The 14,700-nt window shown below is 50.2% G+C and overlaps 2 protein-coding genes across 2 annotated transcripts in view; both read right to left on the reverse strand.

The window, feature by feature from the left end:
* RHEX (regulator of hemoglobinization and erythroid cell expansion) overlaps window positions 1-14,700 on the reverse strand; it is a 919,952-nt gene that overhangs the window by 588,414 nt on the left and 316,838 nt on the right. The window lies entirely within an intron of this gene.
* On the reverse strand, window positions 1,347-14,682 carry LOC116457553 (uncharacterized). Its single transcript, XM_032136824.2, has 3 exons — window positions 14,517-14,682; window positions 13,660-13,846; window positions 1,347-3,761 (listed from the first exon to the last, which is right to left on the reverse strand). Exons 1-3 carry the CDS (start codon window positions 14,552-14,554, stop codon window positions 3,579-3,581), a joined length of 408 nt encoding a protein of 135 aa, XP_031992715.1. The 5' UTR covers window positions 14,555-14,682; the 3' UTR covers window positions 1,347-3,578.

A 14,700-nucleotide genomic window follows, 5' to 3' on the forward strand; every position in this document is an offset into this window, starting at 1 on the left:
CTTGGCCGCCATGGTAGGGCCATAGATTCCGTGAGAAAATACATGTGAATGGACTTTGTGAACTGAGACGCTAGAAGGTAGTGCAAAGGTGCGGTTATTAGTCTCTCATTTTCCCAAAGCCCCGCCTCCCCGCCCTGCCCCTCCCACCCTCTCCAACATGGGAGAAGTCGCATACAAATACTGAATAGTTTCACCTTCATTAAAACAGGCCACATATCGTAATTACATCCCAGAGAGCAGAGGGCTCCATCTGAAGGGAGGGGAGGGAGGTGGATGAAAGTCGGTCAGACATGCAGAATTCAGGAGCTTGGCTAATTGGGCACCTCCACTAAGAACAGATCTTAGCTGACTGGGGAAGAAAACCATATCCGGTTGTCCTGGCCCTGCTCAAACCTTGCCTCCTCCCGGAGCCTTGAGCTGGGCCAGCCTGCCTCTGAACTCCCATGGCAGGCCCTCGGTCAGGACCTGAGCACTAACTGCTCCTGTGGCTGTCCTCGTCTCCAGCTAGACCGTGAATGAGTTGTGAGCAGAGGCATTCTGTGAACTCTTTTCTGTGTTTTCTCATGGCTATGTGGCAGGAATGTAGTAGAAATATGGAGAGGAGTCAGGAATCAGGGCAGTGTTCCTCAAAATGTCCGCCCAGACCACCTGCATGGGCTATCACCTGCTGGAGCTGGTTACAAATGAAATTCCTGGGAATCCACCCAAGAGACTGTATTTCAGTACGTAGGGCCCCGGAATCTGCATTTGAACAATCTACCGCAAATAATTCTATGCTCAGTACAGTTAGAAAACCACCAAGTCTAAGGATTAAACTAGGTGATCCTGCAGGTGCTTTCCAACCCAACAGCCTATGATGTACTTTGCTGTCTTCTAAGCATTCAGTCCTCCTCCTCTCTGTCCTTGAAAGCCTACTGTGTGCCTTGCTTCTGCCAGTGTAGGAAACTGACGCTCAGCCAATGTTCAGGAAAAGAGTCAAAGGGGAGACTAGCACTGCTCTGCCTGCTCCCAGCAAGAGAGCAAGGAGGGTGGAGGAGGACAAGACGGGGCTGTGGGCCTGGGAAGGGGAAGGACTAGGACAGGAGGGGGCTGAATGAGCCAGCAGGAGGTGCCTTGGACCTTGGCAGTCACTGGGGGCCCTGCTAGTCTCATGGCCCCTGCACTCCCTGCCCACCCAACTAGCCTGCCCAAAAGGAGGGAGCACTGCTAGCCAGACACCCTTCTGCTTTGATCACCAAGAGAACTCACTACCACCAAGAAGAATGGGCTGCTGAGGTTTAACAGGACTCATGTCAGAGGATGAGGAACAACTTGTGGGGCCTTTGGCTTCACTAAGCTACCACGCAGAGCTGTGACTCTGGACCGATGCCATGGAGATCCCTGTCCTTGGTCCTCCAGCCATGTCCCTGATGCACCCCTTGTCTGAGGTGAGCATGCTCAGGGTTTAATAATGGCTGGTGCAGCTAACGTTTATTATGTCTGGCCCCGAGCATTACCTCATTTAATCTCTATGCCAACCCTACTAATAAACCCCTTTTGCAGATAGGAAAACTGACGTTGTGATGTATGGTGTAACTTGTACAATGTCACCTGGGTCTTTCTTTTTCTTTTCTTGTTTTTTTGTGACAGAGTCTCTCCGTTGCCCACGCTGGAGTGCAGTGGCGCAGTCTTGGCTCACTGCCATCTCTGTCTCCGGGGTTCAAGCGATTCTCCTGCCTCAGCCTTCCAAGTAGCTGGGATTACAGGTGCCCACCACTGCACCGGACTAATTTTTGTATTTTCAGTAGAGACGAGATTTCACCACGTTGGCCAGGCTGGTCTCGAACTCCTGACCTCAGGTGATCCACCTCCTTCGGCCTCCCAGAGTGCTGGGATTACAGGCATGAGCCACCATGTCTGGCCTGGTTCTTTCAACTGGTGAGTGTTTTACCTCTTCCTCAGATGTCCATCCCTTTCCCTGTAGCTCTCCTCTTTATCCTCTGCGGCCTGGCTCTGTCCCTCTTATAGCAAGGGGCCTGGAACTCAATCTAGCGCGAATGCACTAAGGGTTCTGTCCTGGTGTGGGACACTTCCCTTCTGTTGATGCAGCCCTGTGGTGGGCTTTTCTGGAAGCCTCACCACACTGGTGTTCAACCTGAGCTTGCTGTCAGGTGAAGCCCCTAAATCGATACTTTCTGATCCTAACTCTCTATTCTATTTTTATATAATGGAGATTCTGTGCCCAGGTACAGGAATTTACATTCATCTCTATTAAATAGTTTCACCTACACGCTTCTTGGTTCTGTCTGTTACATCCCCTATGGACACACACATACACACACACACACACACACACACACACACACACTCCTCTTTCCCAGAAGACAGATGTATATTTTGGACAATCTACTCCATGGGGACTATCTGTTTTCTACTCTTACCCTTCAAAGTAAGGAAACACAAGTTGTGTACATGTTTCCTCCAGGGTTTTCCTGGTCACATTGCATACTCAGGCAAGAAGGCTTCATGACCAAGTGTGCAGGCTCTGGGTCAGACTGCCTGGGTTGGAATCCCAGCCTGAGCATGGAGCCTTGTGACCTTGAGATATTAATGTAGCCTCTGTACTTCAGTGTTCTTCCTTGTAAAATGGGGATAACTATATCTATCTCACTTGTTATTCTGAGAATTAAATGTGATAGTTGGCCAGGCGCAGTGGCTTACAGCTGTAATCCCAGCACTTTGGGAGGCTGAGCAGATGAGTGGCTTAAGGCCAGGAGTTGGAGACCAGCCTGGCCAACATGGTGAAACCCCATCTCTACTAAAAATACAAAAATAAAGAAATAGCCAGGTGTGGTGGCGTGTGCCTGTAATCCCAGCTACTCAGGAGGCTGAGGTATGAGCATCGCTTGAACCCAGGAGGCGGAGGTTGCAGTGAGCCAAGATCGCACCACTGCACTCCAGACTGGGAGACAGAGTGAGACCCTGTCTCACACACACAGCAAAAAACGTGATAGTAATTGGGCAGTAAATATGTCGGCCTCCTCGTTGCTTCTTCTGGCTTCTCTGGCTCCCCCGATCTTGCTTTCCCATCCTGACACCCTCCCACATCTGTTTGACCTTAGTTACAAAGGGAAACACAGAATTTCTGCGATGAAAGGGCTTCAGATGCAGTCCAATCCAGTCCCTTTGTTGTACAGATGAGAAAACTACAGTCCCTCCTGCCATTCCTCTGTTGCTTCATTTTGTTCCAAAGTCGTTGTATTTCCAGCACTCCAGTTAACCACCTTTTCTCTCTCCAGCTCACATAGCAATCAGATCAGGCTGCTTTTCCCCAGTGCAATCAGTGAGCTCCCAGCCTCCAGCTTGCCGGATTTATGGCTCTCTGCCGGCTCACGGGGTCCTTAGGGGTCTGTGCAGCTCAGGAGTTATGGGCCAGCCGAGACAGGGCTTTCAGTGCACTTGGCCCAACTTGTCAGTCACCTCCTGGGGCCGGTTGCATGGAAAAAAGAAAGTCAAATACCAAGGCCAATATGCTGACCACATTTTTATGCTCTTCATTCAAATCCAAAACGTTCCCCATGGGGCATGCTGGGAGCTGTTCAGAAGAGAAAGGCAGAGATCGTTCTCCAACCGGCCAGGAAAGGAGGACTACAGGGAGGATGCCACATGTCTGAGCAGTTTGTGTCCCTTCTCAGAAGACGTTGTGCCCATGTGCCAGGGCAGTGCAATGACAGAGGGTGGTGGGGTAGAAGCTCTGATTTCTCTGAATTCTCCATTAATTCCTTCAAAAAACGGTTAATAGTTAGGTAACTAGCTTTTAGACAATTCCTCGACTTCCTCTTCCCAACCAAAGCACCAACTTTAGCCCCTCTAATACAGACATTCTGGGGCCAGCCCTCTGCCAGAGATATGGAGGGGCAGCCTACCTAGGCTGTTTAAGGCAGTTTTGTAATGCAGGGGGTGGATGTTGTATAGCTAGCTTTCTTTCCAAGTAAGGAAAAAATACAATAATCATTTCCTTTTTTTTTTTTTTGAGATGGAGTCTCGCTCTGTCGCCCAGGCTGGAGTGCAGTGGCGCGATCTCGGCTCACTGCAAGCTCCGCCTCCCGGGTTCATGCCATTCTCCTGCCTCAGCCTCCCAAGTAGCTGGGACTACAGGCGCCCGCCACCACGCTCGGCTAATTTTTTTGTATTTTTAGTAGAGAGGGGGTTTCACCGTGGTCTCGATCTCCTGACCTCGTGATCCGCCTGCCTCGGCCTCCCAAAGTGCTGGGATTACAAGCGTGAGCCACCGTGCCCAGCCGCAGTAATCATTTCTTAAGATAAAGGACACTCTAGGTTGGGCACAGTGGCTCACACATGTAATCCCAGCACTTTGGGAGGCCAAGGCAGGCAGATCACTTGAGGCCAGGGGTTCAAGACCAGCCTGGGCAACATGGCAAAACCCCATCTCTACTAAAAATGCAAATAATTAGCTGGGCATGGTGGCACATGCCTGTAGACCCAGCTATTCAGGAGGTTGAGGTAGGTGAATCACCTGAGCCCAAGGCTGCAATGAGCCAAGATCGTGCTACTGCACTCCAGCCTGAGTGACAGAGTGAGACCCTATCTCAAAAAAAAAAAAAAGAGAGAGAGAGAAAGAGAGATAAAGGACATTCTAACAACACTAAGGTCGGTGGGGAGAGAGAGAGAGAGAGAGGGAGAGAGAATGGACAAAATGTCAGACTAAGGAACAATCTTTAAATTGAATTAATTCGGCATTATTAAAATGCCAACAGATTGTCTTCGCATTTGCTTTTTGCAGTAGAAGCGCGATGCCCTGGGGCTGGAGTCTGAGATATGGAATTAACTCAGGGCCTGCCACTTAGCAACATGTGACTTTGGGTAAGTTAACTGACAGACTTGAACATCAGTAGACTTGCCTTCAGTTTCCTCATCTGTAAAACAGGAAGGATAGCACTTATCTCATCAGGTGGCTGGGGAGAGAGGGGCAGAGAAAGGAATGGACCATTTACTGAGCAACTATGAAATGACAGGCATGTTGATACAGGATGTTTCATTTAATCCTTAGGACAACCTAATGAGGTAGGTGTTATCATGACCATTTTACAGATGAGGAAACTGAGACTCAGAGATTAAGTAATTTGCCCAAGGTCACTCACATACCCACAGTTAGCACCTGTGTTTGCTTGAATGCAAAGCCCACACTCTTTCCAGAAGGGCAGGCAGAAAGAAGGAAAGGGAAGGAAATAGGTTGGGGCAACAGTTCCTGGTCCAGACCTCAGTTTTCTCTGCGAAGTAGAAAGCAAGATCATCTACTGAGATGGGGAGGCAGGGAAGTGACAGGAGTGGTGTAGGTTTGGAGAAACTTCTGTGGCCCCAAGACAGAGAACTTACCCATCCTCAGAGATAATGTTGCTAACAAGTTGTTCAGCACCTGGTTTTCTCTGGGACATGCTCCCCAGGGGAAGGGTCACTGTCTTGTTCATAAAGAAGTAAAATATGTTTTATTTTACCACTGGGCATGGTGGCTCACGCCTGTAATCCCAGCACTTTGGGAGGCCAAGGTGGGCGCATCACATGGTCAGGAGTTCGAGACCAGCCTGGTCAACATGGTGAAACCCCGTCTCTACTAAAACTACAAAAATTAGCCGGGCGTGGGGCGGGCGCCTGTCTTCCCAGCTACTCAGGAGGCTGAAGCAGGAGAATTGCTTGAACCCAGGAGGTGGAGGTTGCAGTGAGCAGAGATTGCACCACGGCACTCCAGCCTGGACGATAGAGCAAGACTTGGTCTCAAAAAACAACAACAACAACAACAACAACAACAAAACTATATTTTACCATTTGCTTATTGCAAAAGCAATACCTAGTACAGTGCCTGGCATGTAGTAGTAAATTTATGTTATTTAATAAATAATATGGAATCCCAGGCCAGGCACGGTGGCTCTTGCCTATAATCCCAGCACTTTGGGAGTCTGAGGCAGGCAGATCACGAGGTCAAGAGATCGAGACCATCCTGGCCAACATGGTGAAACCCTGTCTCTACTAAAAATACAAAAATTAGCTGGGCATGGTGGCGCATGCCTATAGTCCCAGCTACTCGGGAGGCTGAAGCAGGAGAATCGCTTGAACCCAGGAGGTGGAGGTTGCAGTGAGCCGAGATTGCGCTACTGCACCCCAGCCTGGCAACAGAGTGAGACTCCATCTCAAAATAATAATAATAATAAAATAATAATATGGAGGCCCTACTATGTACTGACTCTGCTGTAGGTATTGGGGCCCCTTACATTCTAATAGGAGAGTCGGATAGTAACACAGAAGCCAATAAATAAAACATTCTCAGTTAGAAATAAAACTATGAATAAAGTAAGATAGAGTAAGGGGATAAAGAATACCTGTCGCAATAGGGAGCTTCTCTCAGGAGGTAACATTTGAGATACACCTGGAATGATGAGACAAAGTTATTCATGCCAAGATGATGGAAGGGTATTCCAGGCAGAAGGAACAACAAGTGTGAGGCCCTCAGTGAGAACAATCTTGGAATGTTCAGGGGAGCCAGAAGGAAGGCTTGTGCAGCTGGAGAGGAGGTGAGTGTGGGGGAGAGTTGTAGTAAACGAGAGAAGAAGGGTCAGACCGTGTAAAACCTCATAAGCCAAGTTAAGAAGCTTGGATTTTATTCTAATTCCAGTAAGAAGTCTTTGGAAGGTTTTAAGCAGTGGGAGGGATGTGATCTGATTTGTGCTTTAAAACACTCACTCTGGCTTTTAGATGGAAAGTAGACTGCAGTGGGAAGAATGAGTGGAAGCAGGAGGCCAGGGAGGAAGCTAGTGCAGTCAGCCAGGAGAGGGGCAAGAACACTAGACTCAAGGGGCAGCCAGGGAGACAGACAGAAGTGGTTGGATTTGAGCAATGGGTCTGGCTGATAGATTAGCTGTGGGAGGGTGAGAAAAAGAGAGGAATCAAGGATGCTCTCTACATTTTTGGACAGAGCTGATGGTCCTATTACTGAAGGAGGAGCGATTGGGAGCAACAGGTATAGAAATCAAGAATTCCATCATGGACATGTTAAATTCGAAGTTCCTAGTAGACATCTGTTATGGGTTGACTTGTGTCTCCCCCAGAAAAGTCCTAATTCCCAATACCTGTCAATGTGATCTTATTTGGAATTAGGGTCTTTGCACATGTAATAAGATAAGGTCATGAGGGTGGCCCTAATCCAATATAACTATCATTTTTATAAAAAGAGTTTGGCCTGGCACAGTGGCTCATGTCTATAATCCCAGCACTTTGGGAGGCCGAGGGGGGCAGATCACCTGAGGTCAGGAGTTTGAGACCAGCCTGGCCAACATGGAGAAACCCCGTTTCTACTAAAAATACCAAAAAATTAGCTGGGGGTAGTGGTAGGTACCTGTAATCCCAGCTACTCAGGAGGCTGAGACAGGAGAATCACTTGAACCCAGGAGGCAGAGGTTGCAGTGAGCTGAGATGGAGCCATTGCACTCCAGCCTGGGCAACAAGAGCGAAACTCCATCTAAAAAAAAAAAAAGAGAGAGAGAGAGAGATCAATTGGCCAGGCACAGTGGCTCACGCCTCTAATCCCAGCTACTTGGGAGGCTGAGGCAGGAGAATTGCTTAAACCTGGGAGGCAGAGGTTGCTGTGAGCCGAGATCGCACCATTGCATTCCAGCCTGAGTAACAAGAGTGAAACTTTGTCTTTAAAAAAAAAAAGAGAGAGAGATCAAGTTCAGCAAAAACACACAGAGAACAGCATATGAAGACACAGACACAGAGAGAAGATGGTCTCACAGTGACGAAGATGGCAGAGACTGGAGTGATACTACTACAAGCCTAGGAACACCTGGGGCTAGAAAAGGCAAGGAAGGATCCTCCCCCATCTGGGTCAGCCTGGCCCTGCCAACACCTTCATTTTGAACTTCTAGCCTCCAGAACTGTAAGACAACACATTTCTGCCATTTTAAGCCACATAGTTTGCAGCACTTTATTAAAGCAGCTCTAGGAAGCTAATACAACAGCTGAGTGAAGAGGTCAAATGACCATTTGGATATGCAAGCCTGGAGCTTAGGAGAGAGCTTGGTTTCTAAAGCCACAGGAATAAAATTGCCTAGAGAGTGGGTTTGGGAGAATTGAGAGGAGAAAAGAGCCCAGGGAGAGACAGAGGAATGGCCAGTGAGGCAGGGGTACTGGGAAGTGTCTCAAGGGAAGAGTTGGAAGGAGGAGAGAGCAATTATGTCACACGCTTATGACGATGGATAAAATTGAACTGGCTTCAGCCTTTGGATTTTGCAAGATGGAGACTGTCGATGATTTTGAGAAGAGAAGCGTCAGCAGGGTGGTGAAGACAGAAGTCAAACTGGAGTGAGCTGAGGTGTGAATAAAGGTAAGAAAGTGTAGAGTAATTACAGAGAACTATCTTGAGTTTTGCTGTAAAATGACAAAGAAAAGGGCTATTACCTAGAAAAAAGTGTGGGAGCCAGGAAAGGTTTTTTTATTTTATTTTTTTTTATGAGACGGAGTCTCACTCTGTCGCCCAGGCTGGAGTGCAGTGGCACGATCTCGGCTCACTGCAACCTCTGCCTCCTGGGTTCAAGCTATTCTCCTGCCTCAGCCTCCTAAGTAGCTGGGATTACAGGCACGCGGCAACACGCCCAGCTAATTTTTTTGTATTTTTAGTAGAGATGGGGTTTCACCATGTTGGCCAGGCTGGTCTCCAACTCCTGACCTCATGATCTGTCCACCTCGGCCTCCCAAAGTGCTCAGATTACAGGCTTGAGCCACCGCGCCTGGCTGTTTTTTTTTTAAGGTAGGCAACATTAAGGCATGTTTTTCTATATGTGGGGATGATCTAGAGTTGAAGAAGAAACTGATGATTCAGGAAAGACAGGGTATAATTTCAATGAGCAAAGACACAGAAGTGACAGTGGATGGGATCCAGTGCAAAAACGCAGGAGTTGGCCCTAAGTAGGAATGGAGACTTTTCATCTATTACAGCTGCAGGGAAGGCAGAGAATATGAGTAGAGATTGTGTAGATGGGCTGGTGGATTGTGATGGGAACATGAAGTAATTCTCATCTCTTTGCATCCATTTGTATTTATTATATCAGTGAAGTAGGGGTTGAGGGATGGTATTGCCATGCCTGATACTGTCATCCAGGAAGGTGAATGGTCAGTTAAAGCTACACACAGTCCAGACTCTTAGGTGGCAATGAGGACTCTGAAAAAAAGGATGAATGAAATGAATCTTTGTATCCATGAAGTGTCTGGTGCTGTGCTAGGCACATGACATATTCATTGACGAAAACTGTGGCTTTCTATCTGGATCCCAGAGCTGATGTTCTGGTGACTGTAACAGGAATAGGCTCTAGCCCACTGTGCTACACACAACAGACTCGGGATGCTGTGAGTGACGGTAATTTCTGAGAACTTCTGATTGCTTAGCAAGGAAAACATTTGCATTTTGTCCCTTCTGATGAAAGTTATACCTGTTTTCAAGACTGACCAGGGACTGGGTTACAGTGTGTTTCGTGTTAGTTAGGAGAAGGGGGACAGGAGGCAAAGGTAGGGGTCAGTAAGGTGACCTGTCCAAAGTTGGAGCTGCAGGATATCCCTGCCCCAGACTAAAACACTGCACCCTCTGCCTCAGAGGGCAAACAGAGAGCTTCCCTTCTCTGGAAGCTCAGAGCAGAAAAAGGAACAGCCACATTTTTTCTTTAGATGAAAATATGGCCACCCAGTCCTGGGCCTTTGCCTTCCCTTCCTTTTCCTTCTTAGTTGCTTCTTCTCCAGAATAAATTATTTCTATTTCTATTTCTTTTTTTTTTTTGAGATGGAGTCTCGCTTGGTCACCCAGGCTGGAGTGCAGTGGTGTGATCTTGGTTCACTGCAACCTCCATCTCCCGGGTTCAAGTGATTCCCCTGCCTCAGCCTCCCGAGTAGCTGGAATTATAGGTGCACACCACCACGCCCGGCTAAGTTTTATATTTTTAGTAGAGCTGGGGTTTCATCAGGCTGGTCTCGAACTCCTGACCTCAGGTGATCTGCCTGCCTAAGCCTCCCAAAGTGCTGGGATTACAGCTGTGAGCCACCACACCCGGCTATTTCTATTTCTTTTAACTCCTTTTATTTTGAGTAGAGACGGGGTTTCGCCATATTGGCCAGGCTGGCCTCGAACTCCTGACCTCAAATGATCTGCCCATTTTGGCCTCCCAAAGTGCTGGGATTACAGGCATGAGCCACCGTGCCTGTCCAACTCCTGTTTTTCTAGCCTTTCTGATTCCACCTGCCCTCCCCCATTTCACTGAAGATGGGGCCTATCTTTGCCTTTTCCTCCCCAGGATCTCCCACAGAATGCTTCCTTCCTGTCCCAACCCTTCCACCAATACCACTAGATGCGAGAGTCCAAAGGGTTTTTTTAAAGATGCCTCTAAAGTTGCCACTGATGTTATGCCCCAGTGTCTGAGGTGACCCAACCTGGTCTCTGTGTGGCTGAGAGAGTGTCTCTTTGTGCTGGCTGATGAATGGCTGCCCCGCACTGTCCCAGGACCTCAATCCCTGGAGGGTAACAGGAGAAAGCCCACTCCCCTCCTTAGGCTCTGCATCTGCTGCTCTCAGCTTTCTTTGGGGCCACAGGGTGGCTGGGCAGGGAGCTAGCTCACTAAGCCAGAAAAGAGCAGCACCAGGTCAGCAGATCAGGAGTCTCTCTCTGCCTTATCCTCTCTGGGCAGAATGGGGCCGGCTGAGGGGCTGCCCAGACCCACAGCCTTTCCTCCCCATGAGTCCTGCTTTGTCCCCACACATCTCCCATTACCTGCAGGGATTTGGATCTCTCAATAGAAAGTGAGCCTGCAGGGATGCTATTTACCTCTGTGAACGAGGGTTTGAACTGTAGAATTTCTGGGCTGGAAAACATCTCACCTGGTTAGCCATTTTCACCCCTGCCTGAAGACAAGGCACTGTGCAAACCTTCAGGCCAGCATCACTTTCTGAAGGAGACTCTCTGATTTTCCTCGATAATACATCTCGGTGCTTCAAACTACAAAACTCCATTCAGTTCAACAAAAGTGCATGGTATGCCTGTTTTAGTATTGTTTTTATGTTGTTTTACATATTATCTTATTAAAGTATTTCACCATTTATTTTGGACAGGTAATACATGCACATGGTACAACATCACAACTGCTAGAGGGGGAAACATGAAAGTAGGTGCCCCATCCACTCAGGTCCCCTTCCAGAAGTAGCTATCATTAGCAATGTCTTGTGCATTTTTCCATAGACATTCCACACATATACAATTTCACTTAATCTTCATGACAGCCTTCTCAGATGGATATCTTAAATCCCATTTGGCAGGTGAGGGAACCATGGCTCAGAGCGTGTAGGTAACAGTGGCAATTCCCATCAAAGTGCATGTTAAGTCCAAAGCCCAAACAGTTTCTGCTATAACATGTTCCCAAATCTACCATTTAATCATTTCCTTCCCTTCTACCACAGCCACTCACATCAGCAGGGTTGGCTCCAGAGCCTGGGTGTACAGGGCCCTGTCCTAGGTGCTGAAGGCTCTGGTAGAGGCAGGGGATTACTTAGCCCCTACCATCGTGGGCTCGTGGATAAGCTGGGAGGCTAGCAAATACCTGAAGTCTAGTAGATAAAAGGCAGGGAGCCAAGCAATTCTGCTGGCCAATGAATTTGTACGTGGTACTAAGCAAGCCACTGCCTCTTTCTGACTCTGTTTCCCTATCTGTCTGATGGAGATAAACTTAACTCTCAGGGCTCTTGTGAGAATCTAGGGATAGTAAATGTATAGGAAAGCATACAACCCCAGAACATGGAAAGGAGTCTAGCCAGTGCTATTGATAGCTTCCCCCAGGTGAAGGCCAATGGTCACTAAATGAGGAGGTAAACAGAGTGGGGCAGGCCACTGGGGAGTGACAGGTCGAAACAGGGATGTCATCATCTATGTTCTTTATTTTGGGGATGTCTTCAGCAGGGACAAAGTTGGTCCAATTGCAACCATCAGACACTAGAAGTTAAAGGGGGCTACAGTGTGGGGTTGGGCTCAGAAAGAGCAACACACAGGTAAGCCTCTTTCAAAACATTAGTCTTTGGAACCTAGAGAAGTCTGCCTGGATTACACCTGCAAATACTACTCTGGGCAGCTCTCTAGTTCCTGCAGGTCCTTCCCAGGCCCACCTCACTCTGTTGTGTGCTACCTCTCTGCAAGTTGGACGATTCACTGCTTTCTCATGAGCCAGTTACTAGCAGCTCAAGGGCCTCTCTACAGGTTCCTTCTGACCAGAACTCTTCCCTTGCCCCTCACCATCCCATCTTCACCCAGCTATCTTTCATCCTTTAGATCTCATTCTTCAGAGAAGCCTTTCTGGGCTCCCCAGTGAAGAGTAAGAGTCCCAATTATTCACACTCCCCAAATGTCTCCTGATCAGCTCATATGGCACTAGTCAGTGTCCATCTTGTCCACTCCAGAGGACTGGGCACCACACGCACTGGTTCACCTGTGTATACCCCCAATGCCTAGCACAGACTGTGCACTCCAGAGGACTGGGCACCACATGCACTGGTTCACCTGTGTATACCCCCAATGCCTAGCACAGAGCCTGGCATGGAAGACATGCTACATTATTATTGAATGAATGGCTGAAGTTACTCAATCCTGCCTTTTGGGTTCAAACCTTGTCTGTACCTTGGTTTAGCACCTCTCACACTGGGATAACACCTCTGACTCCAGTATTTGTTGCTTTTTAAAAATATGATTGTCTCATCGGGATCTTCTTCTTTTGCATTCCTGGCACCCAGCCCGTGTCATGGCATGGGTGGTGGTTGGGGGGGGGGGATCCTGCATATTTTTTGCTAAATGAATGAATTCTTGGCAGGAAGCTGCTTTGAACCAGAGGGCATTTCCTTCCAGGCAGTTAATGAGCTGTCTGCCAAGGTGGGCCAAAGGAAGGTCCAGGAAATTAGTAACAATATTGGACTGCAGTTGGGGGGGGCTGGAGAGAGGAGAAAAGCAAAGATCCTTAGTGCCATCTCTTCTTTGTCATTGTGTGTGGGGCAGGACATGGGCCGTGGTCACTGAAGGGATCCTCTCGAGGGCTCTAAAAGCCCTCTCTGACTGAAGCGGGTTGGGCTCAGGTGACCGACGCCTGCTGCCCCCCCCCACTTCCGCCTCCTTGGGAAGGGGGAGTGGCGGGAGAGGAGGAAAGATACTGGGATCTTCGACCTCTGGGCCTTTTTCCCTAGTATCTTCGTCCCCAAGACCCAAGCCAGAATTGGGAGGGGAAGGGGCTGAGGCCAAGCCGGGTGGCGGGGGAGGGGAGGGGCGGGGCGGCGCGGCCAGCCGGCTGGTGTCCCCTGGTGTCTGGAGCCGAGGCCCCGGGCTCTCGGCCTCCACGAAGCGAGGCGAGCCGGAGCTGTGCGGTGAATGCAAAGAGCCGGGAGAGCTCCCAGTCCGGCGCCGCCGACGGCGTCCTCAGCCACAGCCCAATGAGAAGAGAGCAGATAATTTATTCTCTAATCCCGGTTCGGGTACCCGGCGCTGGCGAGTGGCGGGGGTAGGAGGGGTGGGTCTCCTCTTCCTCCGTCCCCTCCCCCGCCCCTGCGGGCTCCCAGCCGCACACACACACATTTCCTGACAATTAGCGAACACACCTTGGCCGCGCGGCCTCCGGCGGCGGCGCCGCAGCTTTTGTCTCCCGCCCGCCGGGCTGCGAGGTGCGGGCGCTTAGGCGCGAAGTTGCAGCTCCGACGCGCTGCTCGGGAATGCCGGCCGACCGCGGCCGTCGGGGGGGCGCGGAGGGCGGGGTGGGCCGGGCACGCCGGCCCCGGGTCTGGGGGGCTGCAAAAGAGAGAAGAGAGACAAAAGTAAGGCAGCGCTGGCCCCCCTTCCTTTGTTATAACCCTGAGTGTGTGCGGGCGTGAGCGCGCGCGGGAGTGTCTGTGTGCGCGAGGGTGTGCATATGTGTGTGTGCATGTGTGCGCATGTGTGTGCGCGCGTGTGTGCTAATGCCTGCATGTGTGTGCGGGTCGGGACCGGCTGAGGGCGGCGGGACCCGAGGGCGCGAGGCGGCTTCACCCGATTGGGAGTTAAATCGCGTCCCGGTCTTTCTAGCTGTGCCCGGAACTCGGGCGTGCGGGCAGGTAGCCGTCCGCTCTCGCCAGTTCCTCCGAGTACTGAGCTTGGAGTTTGTTCACAGGCTGAGCCCGTGCTGGGGGTGTCGCAGCCTGGGCCGGGCCTGCAGGGGTGGGGGAGGAAGAAGCTCCGGCTGAGGGTCTGCCCCGACCGCAGAGGGCGCACGAGGGGGTCTCCCGGCACCGGCGCGGCGCCCACGCCGCCACAGGGGCCCCCTGAAACCCGGGTAGAAGCTTGTGATAGGCGTTGCGAGCCCGGGAAGGCGCGAGGCTGTGGAGGTGGCTCGTGGGGCCATGGAGGGAGTGGGGGGCGGCGAGACGGAGTCCGTCTAAATGCCAATTCCCTGAAGTTCAGCGTATCGGTTGTCATTTCCTACCTTAATGCATATTTATGTCGCGCCGAAATAGGCTTCATAATTAACTCCCGGAGTCATCCGCAGAGGTTAAAGGGACCCCGAAGATTTGTGCATTGATTGGGTACCTCGGCGGGGTTTGTGTGCGCGCGCGTGTGTGCGTGCCCCGTGCGAACCCATTGAGAAGAATAATTATTTTTCTCCACTG

The sequence above is a fragment of the Hylobates moloch genome, unplaced genomic scaffold (assembly GCF_009828535.3).
Source record: "Hylobates moloch isolate HMO894 unplaced genomic scaffold, HMol_V3 SCAFFOLD_18, whole genome shotgun sequence".
Taxonomy (NCBI): domain Eukaryota; kingdom Metazoa; phylum Chordata; class Mammalia; order Primates; family Hylobatidae; genus Hylobates; species Hylobates moloch.

Bases quoted from the DNA above. Each gene is read 5' to 3' on its own strand.
- LOC116457553 (XM_032136824.2), bottom strand. From the start codon at position 14,554: ATGAAGCCTATTTCGGCGCGACATAAATATGCATTAAG. The intron at 13,847-14,516 runs GTAGGAAATGAC...TCTCTTTTGCAG, and splicing joins CGACATAAATATGCATTAAG to CCCCCCAGACCCGGGGCCGG. The intron at 3,762-13,659 runs GTGTGTTCGCTA...CGTTTTTTGAAG, and splicing joins CCGGAGGCCGCGCGGCCAAG to GAATTAATGGAGAATTCAGA.